Source organism: Cervus canadensis, chromosome X, assembly GCF_019320065.1.
Source record: "Cervus canadensis isolate Bull #8, Minnesota chromosome X, ASM1932006v1, whole genome shotgun sequence".
In the NCBI taxonomy this organism is placed as follows: domain Eukaryota; kingdom Metazoa; phylum Chordata; class Mammalia; order Artiodactyla; family Cervidae; genus Cervus; species Cervus canadensis.
In genome coordinates, this window is record NC_057419.1 from 95,014,814 (window position 1) to 95,039,379 (window position 24,566).

Consider the following 24,566-nt stretch of genomic DNA (forward strand, 5'->3'; position numbering starts at 1 on the left):
CACACACACACACACACATTATTTTTTGCCCTGCCACACAGCTTACGGGATCTTAGTTCCCAGACCACAGATTGAACCCATGCCCTTGGTATTGAAAGTGTGCAGTCCTAACCACTGGACCACCAGGGGATTCCCTATGCATTTTTTTAAACATTCTTTCCGCTATGGTTTATCATGGGATAATTGAATATAGTTCTCTGCTATATAGTAGGACCTTGTTGTTTATCTATCCTCTGTATACTAGATTACATCGCTACTTCCAAACTCCCAATCCATCCCTTCCCCAACATCCTCCCTCTTGGCAGCCACCAGTCTGTTCTCTATGTCTCTTGAGTCTATTTCCAAAACAGGACTTGAGTCCTCTCAAATCCCTAGCTCCTTCCCTCAACCCTCCCCTGTCTCAGTAAAATGACACCATCATTCATTCAAACCAAGAACCTACAGTCACCCTTGATTCCTCTCATTCTCTCACCCCCTCCCTACACCCAATTCATCAGCAAATCCTGTCCACCATGTTATTATATTCTGCCACATCTCCATCTCCTCTGCCTATCTCCCTAGTCCAAGACACCACATACTGCAATAAGCATCTTTGCACAGTGCTCAATGATGTATGTAGAGCTAGGTCAACACACAGGTATTTCTGCTGGACAGCTTTCTAGTAGGATAATTGTTGGGTCAAAGGACATACACATTTAAAAAATGTGAATAGGCATCAGAAAAGTGGCATCCAAGAGGATTTACACTCTCACCATTGAGAGTGCTTTTCCTCATTCCCTTGCTGAGGATGGACAGTCTTTTTAATTTTTGCCAATCTGACAATGAAAAATAGTATCTAACTGATTTAACTTTCATTTATCTGGTCACTAGTAAGGCTGAGTATCTTAATATGTGTTAGCTACTTGTATTTTTCCTGAGACTTGCTCCTCAATATCCTTCCCACATTTCTCTTTTGGATTATATATTTCATTTATTTATAAGAACACTATTTTTAAGGGATATTTACCCATTGTCTGTTATACAGTACAAGTCTTTTTTTCTCTTTAGTCTGCCATAGTCATAACTTTGTTCATGATGTGTACCCCTCTTGTAATCAGATAAAGCATACTATAAAACATTTAAAAACATGTTCATTAGATTTGGTAATTAGGATGTCAGTGATATATTAATGCAGCAGGAGGAGAGAGGCAGATTGTAGAGAGTTGGGGGTAGCACTTAGAGGGACTGATAGGGAATATGGCATATGTTTGCAGAGGCTTGACTCTGATGGGAAGGAGTGTTTCCCATAGACAGTGGAGCACAGGGGAGAAGAGAATGTTAATTTTGTTTCTTTTTAAATATAGGAGAGAGATGAACCCATTTCAGAGCTTGATTGATGCCAGGTTGATTGATTTGGAGGATGCAGGAGGGTGGGGGCTTCAGCATGAAAGAGGTGAAAAGATGGGTCTTCGAGAAAGAGAGGTAGCTCTTCCATTGAGACAGGAGGGAATGAGAGCAGGATTGTTGGAGCTGTGGAGAAGAAATGAGCTGTGGAAGGACAGGATTTTGGAGGAGATCCCAACTGATGAGAGTGGTGATGGGTTGGAACAGCATTTGAGAAGGATGAATAGAGGAGCCCCTTAGTGGCAAATCATCCAGATTGCCACATCATAGTGAGCCCAGAGAGGCTTGGATAACTTGAATTTGTCTCCTTCCAAGTCACAGAACTCTGTATCTATTCTCTCCAGAAGTACTCATCAGCCCAGGTGTAGGAACAAAGTGGAGACTATCTAGTTTGGGGGATATTTCTCGGTGGCTGTGGCAGAAATATAAGAGGGTAGGAAATTGGTCAGTGCTGCCAGAATAGTTGAAGTGATGGACCACTGTGGCTTTCATATCTGTGTCTATCTAAACCTAACTTGATGTTTCACAATTCAGTAAGAGATGGAAAATTTCCTTGACTTCTGCACTGTTTCTTGTTTGTACCTCTGTCAACTCAGGCATAAGAATAGCTTTAGTGGGACTTCCCTGGTGGTCCAGTGGCTAAGACTCCTCATTCCCAATGCAAGGGGGTCCAGGTTCGATCCCTGATCAAGAAACTGGATCCCACATGCCACAACTAAGACCCAGAACAGCCAAATAAATAAATAAATGTTTTTTCTAATAGCTTTAGTTTTCAGTGTCTTTAAACTATTGCTTGTCACTTTTCAGAAAATATAGGTTTATTTGGGCTTCCCTGGTGGTTCAGTGTAAAGAATCTGCCTGCAGTGCAGGAGATGCAGGAGACTTGGGTTCGAACCCTGGATCAGAAAGACCCTCTGGAGGGCACAGCAACCCACTCCAGTATTCTTGCCTGGAGAACCCCATGGACAGAGGAGCCTGGTGGGCTATAGCCCATAGGGTCACAAAGCGTCAGACATGACTGAAGCAACTGAGCATGCATGCATGCATGGGTTTATTTACTCAGAGTCAACAATGTGCCAGTTTTTAGACTAAGTGCTTGAGATGGAGTATATAAGAAGGTAGATGATGCCCTTTTTTGGGAGTAGAACTTATTTCAATCAGGGAGTAAATTTTTTTTTGAGTAAATGTTTTAAAAAGGAACATATTTCATAATCAATGATTTAATTGCAATTGTGATAAGTTTGCATGAAGTTTGGTTTTTTATAAATCAAATTTAAATTTATTTAATTTTTATTGGAGTAGAGTTAAATTACTGTGTTAGTTTCTATTTTACAGTAAAGTGACTCAGTTATACATATATCTACTTCTTTTAAGCTTCTTTTCCCATTGAGGTCATTACAGAGTATTGAGTAGAGTTCCCTATGCTATACAGTAGGTCCTTATTTGATCAAAACTGTTTTGCATTTGCTAACGAAGTGCGAGAGTACTTCTTACATCTTCCCTTTTAAAATTGAATATTGTCTTTAAAATTTTGCTTAATCGATAGGCAAACATAAAAAAAACTTTATTACCAGTAAGAGTGAAACTTTTTTTTTACATCTATTGGTCATTTGGCCTTCTTCAAGAATTCATGCTCTTTATTTATTGTACACCTCCCTCTTCTTATTTTTAGTAGATCTTTCTTTCCATGTTTAAAACCATTAACTACCTTTCTCTCTCTCCTCCCTTATCTCTGGTACACTAAAATATACTTTACCCAGTTTCTCTGACCGTTCCCTTTTGATTGCTTTAAACTTCTTTCTTGCCTGCTTTGGAAATGTTGGTGTGCTTAGGGATCTGACCACATTTTTATTACTTGACCCAATAAAAGATAACATAAAGATTCCATTCTCCTCTCCATATCCTATTTGCCACAGGTAACAATATTAAATTCATATCCTCTTTCAGACATTTTCCATGCCCATATGAAATATTTCTCTCCTCCCTCCCATTCATCTATTCATCCATCCTGTCTGCAGTTATATGTTACAAAATACAAATGGAATTAGCATACCTATGTTCTGGAATGTATTTTTTACTTAACATTTGTGGCATGCTTTCAGTGTTAGTATATGTAGAACTAGCTCGCTCTCTGTCTCTTTTCTTGGCTGCACTGTGTGTCATGTGGGTTCTTAGTTCCTTGACCAGGGATGGAACCCTTGCCCCCTGTAGTGGAAGCATGGAATCTTAACCACTGGGCCATCAGGGAAGTCCCTTACCTCTTTCTTTTTAACAGTGAGATTGCATTCCATTATATGTATGTGCCATAGTTTATTTAATCAGTTTCGTATTGATGTTTAAATTGTATAATTTTTTTGCTGTTTTAAACACTGAGCATTCTTATGATATATATTTGTGCATATACTTGAATATCAGGAGGATAAGTTTTTCAAGATGGAATGGCTCCATTAAAAAATAGTCAGTGTTGCTAAAGATTCAGAGATGTCTAGGATAATAAAAACTGACTACTATCCATTGGATTTAGGAGGTTGTTGGTGACCTTAGAGCAATTTCAGGAGAGTGGGGGGTGGAATGCTAGACTTTGATGGGTTGGGAAATATTTGGGGATATGAGGAAGTGGAGGCAGTGGATATGGACAATTCCTTAGACAAATATGTCTCTGAAGAGAAAAGAAAGGGTGGTAGTAGGGGAAGAATTGAAATCCAGAGAAGTTTTTTCTTTTTTCTTTTTAATTTAGGAAGACTTAGATGTCTTTAAAGGCTGATGGAAAGAGATAATTGATAGAGCAAAGTTCTTACCAAGTAAAGTCCTTATGCCAGATGGGAGAGGATCCCAGAATGGAATGGAGAGATTACCCTTAAACAAGAGGAAGGACATTACAGTTTTGAAGGAAAAAAAGTGAATAGATATAGTTAACAATAAGTTTATAGATTTGGTGGCAGGAGCTTGTCTGAAGGTGTTTATTTTTCCCTATGATGGAAGAGGAAAGGTAATCCTCTTAGAGCAAGGGGTTGAAGTGGAGCAGGGTTTGGGATGGAGTATTGAGGTGCTTGTGGAAAGTTTGAAATACTGTGATGAACAGGAGAGCAAGCTAGGACCACAGAAGCATAGCTGGAGTGTCAGGCAGTGTTGAAGTGAGCTTGGCAACCAAGAATTCATATTGATCATAATCCACCATATTGTGGTTTTTTTTTTCTCTAGCAGATCTCAGTAGTCCCAGTGCAGCATAAAGCACAACAGTTGGGCTCTTCCAGGGTTGTGTTTTTATTAGATATTTGCAATGAAAATGGGTTATTGAGGATGATGAGAAGAGTGCAGTTGAAACAATAGAATCCAAACTGTCTAGGAAAAGAAGTGAAGACAGGAAGGAGCTGACATAGTGGAAGTGAAAGGTCTCTGAGTACTACCTCCCCACCATGAGGTCTGAGAACTGGTGTAGGGCTGGGAGAGGTCATTGAATGAACAGGCCAGAAGGACAGGCAACTGTAGCTAGAGCAGGGTATTTGAATTAATGATATCAAATGTAGAGAAGTCCTGGGTGATAAACTTTTGGGTGTGGCTAAATATGATCTATGGTATTTTTAATGCCAGCTCAGTCATTCAACAAACATTTATTGTGTGCATATTATGTACCAGACAGCACTCTTGGCACTGAAAGGCACAGAGATGAACAAAACAAAGTCCCCTCTCTCATACAGTTAATTATCTAGTGAGGGAGAATATTCATTTTTATAAAGTAAAGGGCACCCTCATTGATATGCTGATTACTGATTGTGTAGTTCTGTTTAGAAATAATAGTAATACCAAGGTCAAATGTTTATGTATGTGGGGCTAGGAAAGTCCATCTAGGCATAGTGCCTTGCTTTATTGTAAATTACATTAACTGAATAATGAAAATTAAATTATCTTCCCCCCTTGGAACTTTTAAAGGTACTTTATTTGCTATGTCACAATTGAAGATAAAACAAATACATACACATGAAATTTGAATATTTTGGCAGTTTTAATTTTTTTATACTTTAGTAGTTTTTATAGTATTTTTTTTAATATTAGGATATTGCTTCTAGCTGTTGACCAGATGTTGATAATACATGTACTAATCTTGTTCTAGGGATTTGATGTAATGTGTAATTATGATTAAGTGGTTTAGGAGGCAAAGAGAGCTTGTATGTTAATATTGTATTTTTATTTTATATTCTCCAATTTATACCTACTCTTCTGCTTATATATACTCATATACACATTATTAATTTTATATTTGAAGGAAATTAGCATTTATTTTATGTCTTATAGGCCTTAAATAACACCTTAAAATTGTCTGCCACATATATAGTTCAATTCAAGTTCGACTACAGGTTATTTCATTGTGTTTAAAGTTTCTGTGGCCATGGCTAGATCACAGCATCCCTAAAATTAAAAAAGAAACCAAATGCATGAAATCACAGCTACATGTGAACATGGGTTGGATTAGTCATGAACCATCATGATTTCTCATTTAAGGGGACTGCGTGGGTGATTTTTAGGTGATGTGTCCTGCAAGAAAGAATTAGATGCTAGCTAGAGTTCAGTTTAGAAATCCCCACCATCTCTGACCCAAGCATGAGAAGAGGGTCTTCCCTGAGGGGCATGCTGGTTTATCAAAGCTGGTTGACTGAGGAAAGATAATGGAGTTTCACACCGTGGTGGTGATAAAGCTTATTGAAAAATGACGTGTCGACTCTCTCTAGACTTAAAAAGTGTTTTATGCGTATAAATGACCTGGGTTTTAAAGCATTCTGTTCTTTTTCGTGTGTGCTCAGTCATGTCTGACTCTTTGTGACCCTTTGGACTGTAGCCCGCCAGACTCCTCTGTCCATGGAATTTTCCAGGCAAGATTACTGTATGTGTAGATTTGCTCCATTGGTGGTCTTGTGGGGGTCTGGACTCTAGCTGACCACTGGGAAGCCTCAGTTGCCCTTTTGTTTTGGAGCCTTGATTTTTACTCTATTTTGTCTCTGCTCTTGCTTTTCTACTTTTTGATACTGTTTTTTAAATTTCTGCTATTTTGTTCTATATATCTTTATATTCCCTGGTGGCTCAGATGGTAAAGCATCTGCCTGCAATGAGGGAGACCTAGGTTCAATCTCTGGGTCGGGAAGATCTTCTGGAGAAGGAAATGGCAACCCACTCCAGTACTCTTGCCTGGAAAATTCCATGGACAGAGGAGCCTGGTAGGCTACAGTCCGTGGGGTCGAGAAGAGTCAGACACGGCTGAGCGACTTCACTCACTTCACTATGTATCTTTATGAGTCACTTTAAATGCAGTCTGGGACAGTGTATAAATATCTTTTAAACTTATCATTTCTAATTACTAACATTTGCTTAATGTTTATGCTTGTCAGCTACTTCCCTGCAGAGAGGTATGGTGATTTTCTATCTGGGCAAGAATGCTGATTTGATTTCTCAAATTTCATAGTAAGCTGTCAAAACTGCAATTTGCTCATATATTTTCTAAAGCATATGGTTAATAATAACAAAATTAAACAGCTACCAAAATTGAATGCTTATTCTAGACCAGGCACTATGCTGTGCCCTTTACTCGTGAACGTACTTGAATCCTCATAGCTTTAAGTGGCTCTTATTATTAATCACTTTTTGCAGATGGGGAAACAGATTCAGGGAGGTTGAATAACTGGCCCAAGGTTACACAGCTAAAAAGTAGTGAAGCTATGATTTGAACCGAGCTCCAGATCCAGTCCTTGTAGGCACTTTTCTATGCCATACTGCTTTTAATTAGAAATCTAGCAAATCGGAACTCCAAGTCCTAGTAGAAGTGGCTGTTCTGTGTTACAGAACATTCACAGGTCTGGCAGATTTTACCTCAGTGTTAAATCTTCAGTATGGCCCCTTTCCATCTCTTCTATCACTGCCCTCTACTTTGGGCTCTCATTGTCTTCCCCCTGGGTTTATACTAGATCCTCCTCAAATCTATATTCTGCAAAACTGTCAGAGTGATCTGAGTCCTTGCCTTCCTGAAAAGTCTTCAGTCGTTCTCATTGTCCAAGGCTAATTATCCATGTCTCTGAGCATAGCATATCAAGCTCCTCCTTGGATCCCCATTTGCCTCTTCCACATCCTTCCTTACAACTTGCTGTACAATATCACTGCACTTCTTGCCTGTACCACATTGCTTTGTGCCTCTATGCTTATGTTTTTGCTTTTGTAAATGCTGTGCCCTCTACCTCATTAACCATCTGGTAGATATTTACAGCCATTTCATGTGCTGCTGCTGTTTCATTCTAGTTCCCTTCCTCCAAGCTGGAATAGGTGCTCCAACTTGGCATTCTCATAATACCCTGTGTGTATATTTCTTTGATTACCATGTTCTTTTATGACTGTAAGTATTTCCTTCGATAGACTGTGTGTTCTTTGTGGGCAGATACTCTGCATTGTTTTGTGAGCACAGCACTTAGCACATAGTTGGCCTTCCTAACTAGTCAGCAGTTCTGTAAACAGTGCAGAATACAGAGCTCCAGGTCTGGGAAAAAGTAGAATTTCGAAGGCCTAAAACCACACAGACATTCAGAGATAACTACCAGTACAGGAGAGGGAGATCTCACAGAATAATCTCTGGGGCCAGATACATTTACACCATTTAATCTAGGAGCCAGAAGGGACTTCAGGGGACGAGAGTGGGAGTCTGTATCCAAGAAAAATTGGAAAGATCTGAGAATCTAGACTTAGCACCTTTGCAATTTGAATCTACCTTAAATTTATCTGAGCAACCTTGACTAGATATAGAAGACAAACACATTATTAAATGTTTAATAAACATTTAGATTTCTTTTCTTGGACAGACATCGCCTTAAAATTGAAAGGGACAATTGATAAAATAACCAACACAGTGTCCTAATGTAAAACTTTTTGTTGACTGTAAGCAATATTGCATGTCACTCAGCTGTTACCAACCAAGAGGATGTTCTCAATTGGTGCCTTTGTGTATAGACGGCTGGATCCAAACAAGGGGATTTAGGGAAGCCCTGCATCCCTGGGAACTTTCTTTTCTACATGGAGTCTTTTTTGGAGGGCAAGGGTGAGTTTGGCAGGCTCACCACATAACATGCTTTGGCTTCATTTCTCCCTGCTCTAAAATCCTCTCTCTTTTACCTTTAGATTTTAAAATAGTTAGTTCTTTTCCTCCAAAGTGGGCTGGACTTTGCTAGGTATGCTTCACTCATGTTTTGGAAACCCGCACACATAATAGGTATTAATTCTGACTGTGCTAGATTGGTCTGCTTCAGATACGGTAATTGCCTTCATCACAATTAGCTAATAGAGTCCACTTCGGAATGTACCTTATGGCAGCATGAACTTCATTCATTAAACTACCCTACTTGCATCTGGGCAACTGCATTATAGTCATCAGAATGATTTATTCTTTCCTAATTAACATATAACTATATGTAAGTAGAATCATGATAATACATGGCAATTAGTAGGAATTGTTTCTCTTCACCCTCCTTTAAGCAAATTGTTTCCCAACTTTTTGATCACTCTCCCTTACCAGCAAAATTTTTAATCACCTCTAATATACTCAAGGGCTTCCCTGGTGTCTCAGTGGTAAAGAATCTGCCTGCCAAGGAGGAGACCCGAGTTCAATCCCTGGATGGAGAAGATTCCCTGGAAAAAGAAATGGCAACCCACTCCAGTATTCCTGCCTGGGAAATCTGAAGGACAGAGGAGCCTGGTGGGCTACAGTCCATGGGGTCACAAGAGTTGGACATGACTTAGCAACTACACAACAACAACAAATACACATAAATTTATTTACAAACTATATATTTCTCACTGTCCCAATATTTTATAAGGCATTTACAAAAATAAAGAAGGGTATGAGATGAAACAAACCCTCTTTAAGATTAATTTTAATATTTATTAATAGTGTAACAACCGTTGCTCTTTGAGAGCAGTGACACTGTGGTGCTTCATTTGAACAAAATCTTGGTTTATGATACAGCTACCTGAAGGTCTGATTCTAAGTTGTTTATCTTAATACTTCATTTTTTTAAAAAAAATTATTTTTGGTTGTGTTGGGTGTTTGTTGCCACGCAGGCTCTTTCTCTAGTTGCATCAAGTGGGGCAACTGTTCATTGCAATCCATGGCTTCTCATTGAGGTAGCTTCTCTTGTTGCGGAGCACAGGCTCTAGGTCGCCCGATCTTCAGTAGCTGCAGAATTTGGGCTTAGTTGCTGCACAGCATGTGGAATCTTCCCGGATCAGGTGTCAAACCCATGTCTCCTGCATTGGCAAGCAGATTCTTTACCACTGAGCCACCAGGGAAGCCCCTATACTTGAGTTTAATGACTGTTGTAGCTGAGACAGGATACCTCACAAAACATATAAATCTAAAAATTAAAAAGTGCACTGTTGGATGCACTTACTAAATAACAGTATAAATATTAATTTCAGGAAACAGTTATACAAATGTTTTGTTGTTGTTCCATCTTCTCAGCTCTCAGAATGCTGTCTTTTCGTCTTTTTAACATATGGTTCAGTGCTCATGGAATATCTTCATTTGGAAGGGCTAGAAGATGAAATACATCTTTTAGGTAATAATTAAATAATAATAGAAAAAAATTTCAAATCTACTCTGTATTCTTTATAAAAGCCCCTTTGATAAAAAAAATATTTTACTGTTTGAATGCATTTAAAGTCTCCTACTGCCTTAGAGGTATTTTGGGAGTATAAAGGTGCTGGTTACAAAACGTTTAGTTACATTTAACCTTTAAACTTTATTTATTTATTTTACATTTAACCTTTAAACTTTAAAAAGTACATTTTTGAGTCATCATTTACGTACAATAAGCTGTGCATATTTAAAGTATGCAATTTAATAAAATTTGACATCTCTGTATATCCATGAAACCATTACCAAAATCAAGAAAGTAATCATATCTATTACCTTCAGAAATTTTCCTTTTGCTATTTTGTAATCCTTTCTTGGAGGAACCTGGTGGGCTACAGTCCATAGGGTCATAAGAGTTGGATACCGCTTAGTGACTAAACAAACCACACCAATCGTTCTTTCCTGTTCATCTCTGTATTATATCCCTGTTTTCTCACAACCGCTGATCTGTTTTCTGTCACTATACATTATTTTTCATTTTCTACCAGTTTTATATAAATGAAATAATGTACTACTGTGTGTTCTTTTTTGTCTGATTTTTTTTAGTCAACATAATTAGTTTGCCATTCATCCATATTGCTGTGTGTGTGTCAGTAGTTCAGTGTGTTCTATTGTTGAGCAATGTTCCATTATGTGGATATAGCTCAAGTAAGAAAAATCCATTCACCTTTTCATGGGCATTTGGGTTGTTTCCAGTTTTTGGCTATTATGAATAATGCTGTTATTATCATTCACATGCAAGTCTTTGCATGGACATATGCTCTTGCTTTTCTTGGGTTAATACCTAGAAGTGGAAAGTCTGGGTCATATGGGAGATATATGTTTAACTTTTTGAGAAACTACTAAAATGTTTTCCAGCATGGTTGTATCATTTTATTAATACATTCCCACTGCAGTGTGTGAGAGTTCCAGTTGCTTCACATTTTGGCCAACATTTGTTACATTTTTAGTTTTAGTCATTCTAATAAGTGAGTAGTGGCATTTCGTTGTGATTTTAGTTTGCATCTCACTAAGAATTAATGATGTTGAACATCTTTTCAGATGCTTATTTGCTATTTAAATGTCTTTGGTGATACATTTACCTAAATTTTTGGTTCATTTAAAAGGTTTAGAGTTTTTTTTGTCTCAAAAATCTTTATTTAAATAAAGATAAACATTAACACACATAAAGCATTGATTTTTCTTGGCTCTTGTGTCCCAATCCTGTGTTTCTTTTTTTTTGGTAGGGGTGATTAGCAAGAACTACTTTTTGTTTTTTTATTTAATTGGAGTATAATTGCTTTACAATGTTGTGTTAGTTTCTGCTGTACAACAGCATGAATCAGCTATAAGTATACATATATAGCCTCCCACTGGAGCCTCCCATCCCTCTAGGTCCTCACAGAGCACCAAGCTGAGCTCCCTGTGCTATACAGAAGCCTCACACTAGCTATCTATTTTACACAGGGTAGTGTATATGTGTCAATACTACTCTCTCAATTTGTCATCCTCTTACCCCACACCATGTCTGTTCTCTACATCTACATCTCTATTCCTGCCCTGCAAATAGGTTCATCAGTACTGTTTTCTAGATTCCATATATATGCATTAATATACAATATTTGTTTTACCCTTTATGACTAACTTCACTCTGTATGGCAGATGATAAGTTCATCCATATCATTACAAATGACACATTTCATTCCTTTTCATGACTGAGTAATATTCTATTGTATATACATACCACTTCTTTATCCATTCATCTGTTGTTGGACATCTAGGCTGCTTTCATGTCCTGGCTATTATAAATAGTGCTGCTGTGAACATTGGGGTACATGTTTCTTTTTGAATTATGGTTTTTTCAGGGTGTATTCCCAGTAGTGGGATTGCTGGGTCATATGATGGTTTTAATTTTAGTTTTTTAAGGAACCTCCACACTGTTCTCCACAGTGGTTATATCAATTTACATTTCTACCAACAGTACAAGAGGGTACCTTTTTCTCCACAGCCTCTCCAGCATTTATCGTTTGTAGATTTTTTGATGATGGCCGTTCTGACTGGTATGAGGTGATACCACGTTGTAGAGTGTAGAGTTTTGAGAGTATCTTACATGTTCTGGATACAAGTCATTATCAGATATACTGTTTACAAATATTTTCTTCCAGTATATATAGTTTTTTTTTTAAATTTTCTTATTAGCATTTTTCAAAGAGCAGAGTTTTTAGTTTATGTTTTAGCAAGTTCTGGATCACATTTTAGGTATTATATCTAAGAAATCTCTGCTTTTTTTGCATATGTCTACCCAGTTTACTCAGCACCATTTGTTGAAAAGACTGTCACTTCTCCACTGAATTCCCTTGCATATTTTTTTTCAATTATTTTTATTGGTTGGAAGGTAATTACTTCACAACATTGCAGTGGGTTTTATCATACATTGACATGAATTGGGTGGGGGGGGGAGGTGAGGGGGGTCGGGATGGGGAATACATGTAACTTGCATATTTTTTAAAAAAAAATTATTTTTGACTGTGCTGGGTCTTCATTGTTGCATGCAGGCTTTCTCTAGTTGCGGTGAGTGAGGCCTACTCTTCATTGCTGTGTGCAGGCTTCTCATTGTGGTGGCTGCTCTTGTTTTGGTGCTCAAGTTCTAGCCAGGTGGGCTTTAGTAGTTTTGGTGCTTTGGCTCAGTAGTTGTAGTACATGGGCCTAGTTGCTCCACAGCATGTGGGATCTTCCTGGACTAGGGATTGAACCCATGTCCCCTGCATTGGTAGGCAAATTCTTAACCACTGGATTACCAAGGAAGCCCCTCCCTTACATCTTTATCAGAAATTAAGGGACTATAAACATAAGGATTTATTTCTAGACTCTGTTCTCTTCCAGTGTCTACCTGTATGCTACTAAAACACTCCCTTAATTACTGTAGATTTATAATAAGTCTTGAAAACAGATTGTACAACTCTTCTAATTTGGTTCTGTGTATGTCTTGAATTTCACAATATGTTTTATAAATTGTTTTGCTTTAAGGAGTCAATTATATTTTTAAAGGTAACAAATAAGAAAATAATATTTTTTACCTGCATATTTTGGAGTAGGAAATGGCAACCCACTGCAGTATTCTTGCCTGGAAAATTCCATGGGCAGAGGAGCCTGGTGGGCTACAGTCCATGGGATTGCAAAGAGTGGGACACGACTGAGTGACTAACACACACACACCCCCACATATTTACTATAGCATGTGTTCTTCATTACTTTTTACAGATCCATATTTCTATTATTTCTATCTGGTATTATCTACTTCTGCTTGAAGGACTTCCTTTAACATTTTTTTTAATAGCTGCAGATCTGATTGTGATTAATTCTTTAAATTTTTGCATTTTAAAAAAAGGTCTTTATTTCACCTCTGTTTTTGAATGACATTTCACTGGGTTTAGAATTCTAGGTTGGCAGATATTTTCCTTTCAGTGTTTTAGAGATGTTCCACTGTCTTCTCGTTTGCATTGTTTCCAATGGTAAATTTACTTTCATCATTATCTTTATTCTTCTGAGTATGGTATGTTGTTTCTCTCCTGCCTCTCACCTGCTGGCTACTTTTAAGAATTTCTCATTACCATCTTTCTAAATTCCATATATATGTGTTAGTATACTGTATTGGTGTTTATCTTTCTGGCTTACTTCACTCTGTATAATGGGCTCCAGTTTCATCCATCTCATTAGAACTGATTCAAATGAATTCTTTTTAATGGCTGAGTAATATTCCATGGTGTATATGTACCATAGCTTCCTTATCCATTCGTCTGCTGATGGGCATCTAGGTTGCTTCCATGTCCTGGCTATTATAAATAGTGCTGCGATGAACATTGGGGTGCACGTGTCTCTTTCAGATCTGGTTTCCTCAGTGTGTATGATAACCCTATATGCAAAACAGAAAAAGAGACACAGATGTACAGAACAGAATTTTGGACTCTGTGGGAGAAGGCGAGGGTGGGATGTTTCGAGAGAAGAGCATCGAAACATGTATATTATCTAGGGTGAAACAGATCACCAGCCCAGGCTGGATGCATGAGACAAGTGCTCGGGCCTGGTGCACTGGGAAGACCCAGAGGAATCGGGTGGAGAGGGAGGTGGGAGGGGGGATCGGGATGGGGAATACATGTAAATCCATGGCTGATTCATGTCAATGTATGACAAAAACCACTACAATATTGTAAAGTAATTAGCCTCCAACTAATAAAAATAAATAGAAAAAAAAAGAATTTCTCATTATCTCTGATTTTTAAAAATTTGACTATGCTGTCCCATGTGATGCAGTTTTCTTTCTGCTTCTTGTGAAATTCATTGAGCTTCTTGGATCTGTGAATTTGTACTGTTCATCAAATTTTAGGAAAAACTTGAGCCAGTATTTTTTCAAATGACTTCCTAACAAAGGGCCTATAAAAGAGGCTTAGCATTTTATAGTTCAATAAAGACCAAGAAATAATGAAATCAAGAAAGTGTTGATATTTCCAGAACCTGTGTAGCTTTGGTATGTTGTTTGTGCTCAGTGTGCTCAGTCGTGTCAGACTCTTTGTGACCCCATGGACTGTAGCCCATCAGGCTCCTCTGCCCGTGGGATTCTCCAGGAAGGAATACTGGAGTGGGTTGCCATTACTTTGTTTGTACTGTCTATTATTGTCTTGTTGGTAATTAGTTTTAAAAAGTCAAAGCACATGTGTAACTTCAAGGGAGAGCAGTGAAGGTAAGTATGATCCTTAGTTCCTTTCTCATACTCAGTCCTTCCTGGGCTCTTTGACTCTCAATATGACTACAACAAAACTTCTTGCCTTACTTCTATACCTGTTTCTTCTCTTACAGCCCCTGTCACTGTTACAACTCTTACTAGCCAGGTGTTTAACTTTGACATGCATACTAGGCATCTTTGCCTTCACCTTCATTCTTTCCATTCAGTCAGTCACTCCATTTTGTCAATTCTACTTCTCAAACCTATTTGTGTGCTCTTGTCTTCCTGTTCTGGTTTAGGTCTGCCCTGCAGCAGATGCAGTGAGTACATGTATTCCAAATGTGTGTTCCAGACACTGATGGGACTTTTAGCACACAATATTCAATTTTTTTGATACCTTTGAGAAGTAGTTCATTTTGTAGTTGAAAACCCAGAGGATGAGAGAGATACAGTGACTTTGCCCAGTTGGTTAAAAGCATAGTTAAATAAACTTAGGTTGTCTTTTTGTCCAGTAATCTCTCTGTATTTCTTTGAATGTTTTCTTTCCTGAAATTTAAAAGTAAGACTTATCTGTAAAAAAAAAATCAGAGCTATATAAAATAAAAAGTAAAAGTTGCCCCCCTCAGTTCTGCTTCTCAAGAGGAACCAATGATAATGGGTTTTGTTTTAGATTTTTTTCTTTGCATATACAAATGTATAGATAGATACTTTAGCAAACAGATCATTCAAGTGTAGTCCTAAAATGACTCTTATTTTTCACTCAGGATCTATGTTCCTACAGATCTACCACATTTTAAAAATGGATACATAGTATGCCATCATATGGAAATATTGTTTTGTTTAATGATTTCTCTGTTAAAGAACTTGTTTTTGCTCTTACAAATAATATTTTAGTAACTTTCTTGTACATACACCTTGCATACACGTTTATGTGAATATTTCTATCAGCTAGATTCTTAGATGTGGTATTGCTTGCTTTTGGAGTATGCACATTTTACAATGTGTTATCTGTTATTGAATCTGAAGCTCCGATAATTTGGCTACCTGATGCAAAGAACTGACTCATTGGAAAAGACCCTGATGCTAGGAAAGATTGAAGGCAGGAGAAGGGGATGACAGAAGATGAGATGTTTGGATGGAATCACTGACTCGATGGACATGAGTTAGAGCAAACTCCTGAAGTTGGTGAAGGATAGGGAAGCCTGGCGTGCTGCAGCCCATGGGGTTATGAAGAGTCAGACTTGATTGAGCAACTGAACAACAATGTGTTACTGTACTTCAATTTGTCTTTTGAACCAGCCTTTCATACTATAGCTAGAGTGATCTTTGTAAAACAAATTTGAGTATGTGATTTCCCCATATCAAAAACAAAGCAACAACAAAGGTGTTTGATGGATTTCTATTCTCTGTGTCATCAACTTAAAAATTCTTAATTTTTAAGAGTATTTGAGAATTACATAATCAGGTTTCCAGCTGTATTTCCTACCATTGTCCCCAACCAACAAACATATACTCTGTTCTATAAGGCAAAATCCACCTGTTCTATAAAACCTTCCACATGTGTATAGTTCTCTCTCTTCTCTGTCTAGGCAAGACAGAACTAATTACTCCCTTCTGTAAGTTCCCATAACAGTTTATTATCCCTCTAAGTGTGCTCAGTACACTGTACTTTGTTTGTGTGTACATTTCTCCTCTACTACTCTGTGATCTTCTTCAGCACAGAAACTGTGTCTCACTCATCTTTGTATCTGTAGCACTTTGCACAATGCCTGTCAGAGTGGGTTCTCAACAAATGTGAGTGAAATAGGTGAAGATATTCTTGAGGTAGTGTTAGCAATAAGAACTTTGGGAGATAGAGTAGGTGATGGCCATTTTGAAGTGTAGTAGAAAGCTGACTGAATCCAGGACTCTGGTCAGGAAAGGTTTGGAAGGAAATAGGCTTCAACTGGCAGAGATCCCTGTGTGGTTTTCTCCACTACAGAGATCAGCTGTCTGATTATTTGGCTTAATAGATATGTGACTTGAGAACATTAAAAGTATTGAAAATTAGATAATTGAGGATCCACTTGGTGGAAGGAGAATTTGACTGAGCTGTTGTGTCCTCTTTCCAGACTGAGATGCTCATGTTGAAAGACCCAATTGTTTGCCAGAGTCATGAATAAATTTTTCTTCTTGAAAAATTAGAATCTTCATTTTCAGGGTAGGATTCACCAGGAAGTAGGAATGGTAAATTGGTCACATAGTTCTATGTTGTCTCTTTAGCCTAGCTCAAAGGGGAAATAGTAAATTATCTGTATAAAATTAGTTTTTATCTTATTTCAGGCAAATCTGGTGGCCTGGTAGCTTTGAAGAAAGAAGAGTAGAAGGAAAAACTAGGACAAGTCATGTCGGAGATACTTGATCTCTCTTTTTTGTCTGAGGTGGAAAGGGATTTGATCCTCGGTGTTCTGCAACGAGATGAGGAACTCCGAAAAGCAGATGAGAAAAGGATTAGGTAAGAGTCCCAGAAAAATCATGTTCCCAGGCCCTTAACCAATGATACCTGGACTTTTCCTTATACTTCTTATCTGACTTTCAGAGGAACTTGTGTATGAGGTTTACAGCTCCTCACTGGGTCAGGTTGGGCTCTGTTGCTTTCACAGAACTAAATAGTCTTACTGTTTCCACCCCTCAACCCATCTCTATCCAGCCCATGCAGCCTCCGAATCACTTGTGCTTCTCTTTTGGGTATTGGCAGGCGACTGAAGAATGAGTTACTGGAGATAAAACGGAAAGGAGCCAAAAGGGGCAGCCAGCGCTATAGTGATCGGACCTGCGCCCGGTGCCAGGAGAGCCTGGGCCGTTTGACTCCCAAGACCAACACTTGTTGGGGTTGTAATCACCTGGTGTGTCGGGACTGCCGCGTTCAGGAAAGCAATGGTACCTGGAAGTGCAAGGTGTGCACCAAGGAAATGTGAGTGTTACTTAGAGTTGAGAGAAGAAAGGGGGCCCCAGTTGTGGTTAGCATTTCTCCCCTTGTCCTTTATTAGTTGAATATCAAGGGCCATTTTTTTTTCATTTATTTTTATTAGTTGGAGGCTAATTACTTTACAATATTGTAGTGGTTTTTGCCATACATTGACATGAATCAGCCATGGATTTACATATGTTCCCCATTCTGACCAAGGGCCATTTTTTAAAAATCCATCTCTCATTTTCTTTTATTCCTTCCCAGAGAGCTGAAGAAGGCAACTGGAGACTGGTTTTATGACCAGAAAGTGAGTCGCTTTGCTTACCACACAGGCAGTGAGATAATCAGAATGTCTCTGCGCCGCAAACCTGCAGGTACCAGACCTGTTGGGATATGGTTCCTTGAGGTGCTTGACCTCATTCATAGACCCTCTGGTGTGGAATCTTAGTGTATTCTTACTGGTTGTGTGTCTTCCTTCATTCCATGGGCTCAAACCATTTGTGGGCAACATAAAGATTGTGTTGCCATCCTTTCTGCAAGCATGCTGTGTTCCCCTCCCCCCACATCCTCTCCCCCATCATCACCCATATGCCATGCTTTTGTTTGTCTTGAAGTGAATAAAAGAGAGACAGTGGAACAGTCTCTCCTTCATCAGTCACAATTGGGTGATATCTGGCCAGGAAGAAAGATCATTCAGGAGCAACAGAAGGAGCCCAGGTAAGAACCAAGCAATCATTTAAAGAAATGACTGCACATGCCTCTAATTGTTTTGTTTTTTAACTTCTATTTATAAAATAATAGATGTTCATTGTAGGAAAATTTGGAAATTACAGAAAAGAGTAAACAAGGAAGAAAAAAAATTCCTAATCCTGTAACCCACATATAAGCATCAACATTTTGGTATATTTACTCTTTTTTTAATAAGAAAAATTTGAAGACAAAATGCAAATAACACAAACTCATTATTAAATTTAACCAGTATAGAAAACAATAAAGAAAACAGCAAATCACCCAAAACCTTACTACCCCAGTATTCATATTATATGAAGTTATTTCAGTTATGTTTTTTGCATATATATAGATAGAGGAATAGGTGGATGGATAGATCAAAAAACTTTTATAATATTGGATCATAATATATTAAAAGCTTTGGTTCATTTTACTTGAATTTAATAGAATAAACAGTGAAATAAAATACAGGAATCACTAATCTTCAGATGAATGTTTCTTTACTGTAAAGTCATTAATATCCATCTAAATTTAAGAAAAAATATTATGAAAACCACTGAGCAGTTAGTCATTTTTGTGTGGTATCTTTCTGGTAATAGCCTTATCAAGCTATAATTCAGACCATATAATTCACCCATTACTAGTGTACAATGAAGTAGATTTTACAGAATTGTGCAACCATCACCTCAATTGATTTTAGAACTTTTTATTACCTTAAAAAGAAACTCTTGTACCCTTTAGCTATTACTGCCTCTCACCCACCTCCATATCATTCCCCATCCCTAAACAGTCTCTGATCTACTTTTAATTTCTATGTTGGACATTTTATTTAAACAGAATCATAAAATATGTGGTCCTTTGTGACTGTTTTTTCTCACTTAACATAATGTTTTCAAGATTCATCCATGTTGAAGCATGTATCAGTACTTCATTTCTTTTTATTGCCAAATAATATTCCATTATATGTAAATACCCCCATTTGTTTATCCATTCATCTGTTGATAGGTTTCGGTTTGTTCTACTTTTTGGACCAATGCTATTATGAACATTTGTAATGAGTTTTTATGTGGACATGTTAGTCCCTCAGTCATGTCTGACTCTGCAACCCCATGGACTGTAGTCTGCCAGGCTCCTCTGTCCATAGAATTCTCCAGGCAAGAATACTGGAGTGGGTAGCCATTCCCCCAGGGATTGAATCTGGGTCTTCTGAACTGCAGGCAGATTCTTTACTGTCTGAGTCACTATACTTTAATAAAAAAAATGAAAAATAATGAAATAAAATACTTAGGGAAAAGAGGAATTGCTTTTTATATACTTCTTTTCTATAACCCAAGGGAGGGCTTACCAAGGGATAGGATACCAAGGGAAACTTTCATGCAAAGATGGGCTCAATAAAGGACAGAAATAGTATGGACCTAACAGAAGCAGAAGATATTAAGAAGAGGTGGCAAGAATACACAGAAGAACTATACAAAAAAGTTCTTCATGACCCAGATAACCACAATGGTGTGATCACTCACCTAGAGCCAGACATCCTGGAATGCAAAGTCAAGTGGGCCTTGGGAAGCATCGCTATGAACAAAGCTAGTGGAGGTGATGGAATTCCAGTTGAACTATTTCAAATCCTAAAAGATGATGCCAGCAAATTTGGAAAGCTCAGCAGCGGCCATAGGACTGGAAAAGGTCAGTTTTCATTCCAATCCCAAAGAAAGGCAATGCCAAAGAATGTTCAAACTACTGCACAATTGCACTAGCAAAGTAATGCTCACAATTCTCCAAACTAGGCTTCAACAGTACGTGAACCAAGAACTTCCAGATGTTCAAGCTGGATTTAGAAAAGGCAGAGGAGCCAGAGATCAAATTGCCAACATCCGTTGGATCATGAAAAAAGAAAGAGAGTTCCAGAAAATTATCTACTTCTGCTTTATTGACTACGCCAAAGCCTTTGACTGTGTGGATCACAACAAACTGTGGAAAATTCTTAAAGAGGTGGGAATACCAGAGCACCTCACCTGCCTCCTGACAAATCTGTATGCAGGTTAAGAAGCAACTGTTAGAATTGGATATGCAACAACAGACTGGTTCCAAATCAGTAAAGGTGTATGTCAAGGCTGTATATTGTCACCCTGCTTATTTAACTTATATGCAGAGTGCATCATGCGAAATGCCAGGCTGGATGAAGCACAAGCTGGAATCAAGAATGCTGGGAGAAATATCAATAACCTCAGATATGCAGATGATACTACCCTTATGGCAGAGATAGAAGAACTAAAGAGCCTCTTACTAAAAGTGAAAGAGGAGAATTTAAAAGCTGGCTTACAACTCAACATTCAGAAAACTAAGATCAGGGCATCTGGTCCCATCACTTTATGGCAAGTAGAAGGGGAAACAATGGAAACAGTGAGAGACTATTTTGAGGGGCTCCAAAATCACTGCAGGTGGTGACTGTAGCCATGAAATTAAAAGATGCTTGCTCCTTGGAAGAAAAGCTGTGACCAACCTGGATAGCATATTAAAAAGCAGAGACATAACTTTGCTGACAAAGGTCCATCTAGTCAAAGCTATGGGTTTTACAGTAGTCATGTGTGGATGTGAGAGTTGGATTTTAAAGATAGCTGAGCAGCGAAGAATTGTTTTTTTTTTTGAACTGTGGTGTTGGAGAAGACTCTTGAGAGTCCCTTGGACTGCAAGGAGATCCAACCAGTCCATCCTAAAGGAAATCAGTCCTGAATATTCACTGGGAGGACTGATGCTGAAGCTGAAACTCCAGTACTTAGGCCACCTGATGTGAAGAACTGACTCATTTGAAAAGCCCCTGTTGCTGGGAAAGATTGAAGGCAGGAGGAGAAGGGGACGACAGAGGATGAGATGGTTGGATGGCATCACTGACTCGATGGACACAGAATTTGTGCAAGCTCTAGGAGTTGGTGTTAGGGAATCCTGGAATGCTGCAATCCATGGGGTAGCAAAGAGTTGGACATGACTGAGCAACTGAACTGAACTGAAGCGAGGGGCAAAAGATAACTTGGGGATACTGGGTTTCAGTCTCCTGAAATTCTCATAAGTGTCTTGTTGTTGTTCAGTCTCTCAGTCATGTCCTACTCCTTGCAACCCCATGGACTGCAGCATACCAGGCTTCCCTGTCTGGCTCACTCAGTCTTGAGTGTTTGGTCTCACTCAATCTAGCTCTAGGTGCATCCTCTGGTTTATACCAGTGCCCTGAGAGGTGACATCCCACACAAGGCTTGTCTGCCTTGGTTGCGGTGCCCCATTGATACCTGGGGTATATTTCTTTTCTTTATCTTACCCCAGGATTGCCTACTCACTCACTTAATCTGTACACATTGGAAGAAGTTTTGCCAGGCTAGATCTTTCTTCTGTTTTATTAGCCTTCACTTTTCAAACTTCATGTCTTGAGGCTTTATTCCTTTCCTCATTTGGTTGCTGCTGGCAAAGTTTTGACTTTTTATTTGTGTTTTCCCACCCTAACTTTCTCTCATCCAAAGAGAAATGAGATCTTATCATGTTTTATATGATTGATGGAAAGCAATATAGAAATATATCAAATGAGTCCCCAGTAAGTTTACTTCTTCTGCCCTAGACAGTTCTTATTGTTATTAATAATTCTGGTGTATAGACTACCACACTGTCTCAATGTACAAATATGAGTTGGATTCTTAAAATTTTAATTTCTTTTTACAAAAGGATCATACTATATATACATTGTTGTTGTTCAGTTGCTAAGTTGTGTCCGACTCTTTGTGACCCCGTGGACTGCAGCATGCCAGGCTCCTCTGTCCTTCACTCAGAGTTTGCTTAAATTCATGTCCATTGAGTTAGTGATGTTGTCTAACCATCTCATCCTCTGTCATCCCTTCCTCTTCCTGCCTTCAATTTTTCCCAGCATTAGAGTCTTTTCCAATGAGTCAGCTCTTCACATCAGATGGACAAAGTGTTGGAACTTCATCATCAGTTCTTCCAATGAATATTGAGGGTTGATTTCCTTTAGGATTGACTGGTTTGATCTCCTTGCTGTCCAAGGGACCTTCAGGAGTCTTCTCCAGCACTACAATTTGAAAGCATCAATTCTTTGATACTCATCTTTCTTAATTCCTTTCTTTGGGCTTCTCTGGTAGCTCAGATGGTGAAGAATATGCCTGCACTGCAGGAGACCCGAGTTTGATCCCTGGGTCAGAAAGATCCCCTGTAGACGGGCATGGCAACCCACTCCAGTATGCTTGTCTAGAGAATTCTATGAACAGAGGAGTCTGGTGGGCTACAGTCCATGGGGTCACAAAGAGTCAGACATGATTAAGTGACTAACACTATGCTTACTATGCTTTCTTAATTCCTTCAGTATTTTCATTACCCCATTTTTGAACTTGGTATCTATTAGACTGAAGAGATCTATTTCGTTGTTTGTTCCTTCAGGGAATTCTCTTGGTCTTTTAACTGGGAGTGGTTCCTCTGCTTCTTTATTTTGCTTATGTTTCTCTTACTCTGTGAGTTTAAGAGAAACAAATATCTACTTTAGTCTTGGAGGGCTGTTTATCTGCAGGAGTGTTCCTGCGTAGCATAGTGTGTTTAATATTTTTTTGGCATGAGGGTTGTTTTTGGTTCGGGTGCTTACCGTCTCTTTCCTCATTGCATGTTGGCTGTTATCCCCTTGACAGGGAGAGTGCAAGTGCGCTCCCAGGAAGGCAGGTACAGCAGTTGGCACCCCGTAGTGGGGCCCTTAGTGGTAGCAGCAGACTGTGCCCTCTTCTGGGGTCTGAGATGGCAGTGGTGGCTCTCACACACCCCTGGAGCTTTTGTAGGCAGTGCTTTGCCAATATGAGAGTATATGGTTGTGGAAAGAAGCTTCTATGGCGAGCCCACCCCTCTCCTAGCTCACCCCCCTGCTAATGGCACCTTGCCTGTCTGGCGGGCCCAGGCTTCTTGTTAGTACCGTTATGTGGCACACCACACCCTAGCCCCCTCAGGCTATCTTCATGCAGGCAACCCCAGTCCTCTCCCCAGCTCTGGCCTCTATAACCTGAGACTCAGCACCTAGCCCCCACCTGCCCCAACAGACCAGTATCTAGGCTGGGGAATGCCATTGGCACTGTTTGTTCAGGTCCCTGTTCGCTTTGCCCTCTGCAAACCTGTTCCTACACTCTGCTCTGAGGCTCTAAAGCTGCCCCTCTGTCCTGGCTGATCTCTCTCCAGTGAAGGAACTTTCCTGTGTGTGGAACCCTTTTTTCTTTCACAGTTCCCTCCCAGATCCCTCCCAGGGGCACAGGTCCCAGTCCTGATTCCTTTCTCTCTTCCTTTTTTCCTTTGTCCTGTCCAGTTATATGGAGATTTTTCTTTTGCCCTTTTGGAAGTCTGAGGTCTTCTTCCAGTAGATATTCAGTGAGGATATTCAGTGAAAATATTCAGTAGATATTCTGTGAGACTCGTTTCACATGTATTTTTTATATATTTGTGGGAGAAGGTGAATTCTACATTCTACTCCTCTGCCATCTTGACTCGATCCCCAACCATACCAATTTTTGATGAGGATGTAGAGCAACTGGCATTCTCATACAGTGCTGCTAGGAATGTCCAATGGTGAAGCCACTTTGAAAAACAGTTTAGTAGTGTCTTAACCAGTTAAACGTGCACCTACCTTGTGAGTCAGCCTTTAAATTTCTAGATATTTACTCAAGAGAAACACAAGAATACGTCCATACAGAGACTTGTGCATGAATGTTCATAGTGGCTTTGTAATTGCCAAAACCTAGAGATAACCCCAGTGTCTATCAGCAGGTGAAAGGATAAACTTTGCTTTGTTTATACAGTGGAATACTACTCAGCAATGGAAAGGAATGGATTACTGATACATGCAACAACATGGATGAATCTCGAAATAATCATGCTGAGTGAAAGAAGCCAAACAAAAAAGAGGACCTACTGTATGACTGTTTATATAAAATTCTAGAAAAATCAAGCTAAATGTTAATGACAGCAGATCAGCAATTACTTGGAGACAGGTCTGAGGAGGGAGAGATGGACTATGAAGGGGCATGAGGAAACTTTGGGGAGTGATAGATATGTTCAGTAGCTTAATTGTGGTGATGGTTTCACAAATGTATACATATAGTTGATTCATGTCGATG

General features: G+C 39.0%; 1 protein-coding gene across 3 annotated transcripts in view; it reads left to right on the forward strand.

Moving 5' to 3' along the window:
* SYTL4 (synaptotagmin like 4) overlaps positions 1 to 24,566 on the forward strand; it is a 56,209-nt gene that overhangs the window by 6,305 nt on the left and 25,338 nt on the right. For 2 of the 3 annotated variants that reach the window (XM_043459279.1, XM_043459281.1), the window contains exons 2-5: positions 17,070 to 17,241; positions 17,485 to 17,700; positions 17,962 to 18,071; positions 18,312 to 18,414. In XM_043459279.1, the coding sequence (XP_043315214.1) occupies positions 17,132 to 17,241; positions 17,485 to 17,700; positions 17,962 to 18,071; positions 18,312 to 18,414 (539 nt within the window). In that variant the 5' untranslated portion in view covers positions 17,070 to 17,131. Of the gene's footprint in view, positions 1 to 17,066; positions 17,242 to 17,484; positions 17,701 to 17,961; positions 18,072 to 18,311; positions 18,415 to 24,566 lie in introns of those variants that run through there. The other variant, XM_043459280.1, reaches the window with a different exon arrangement.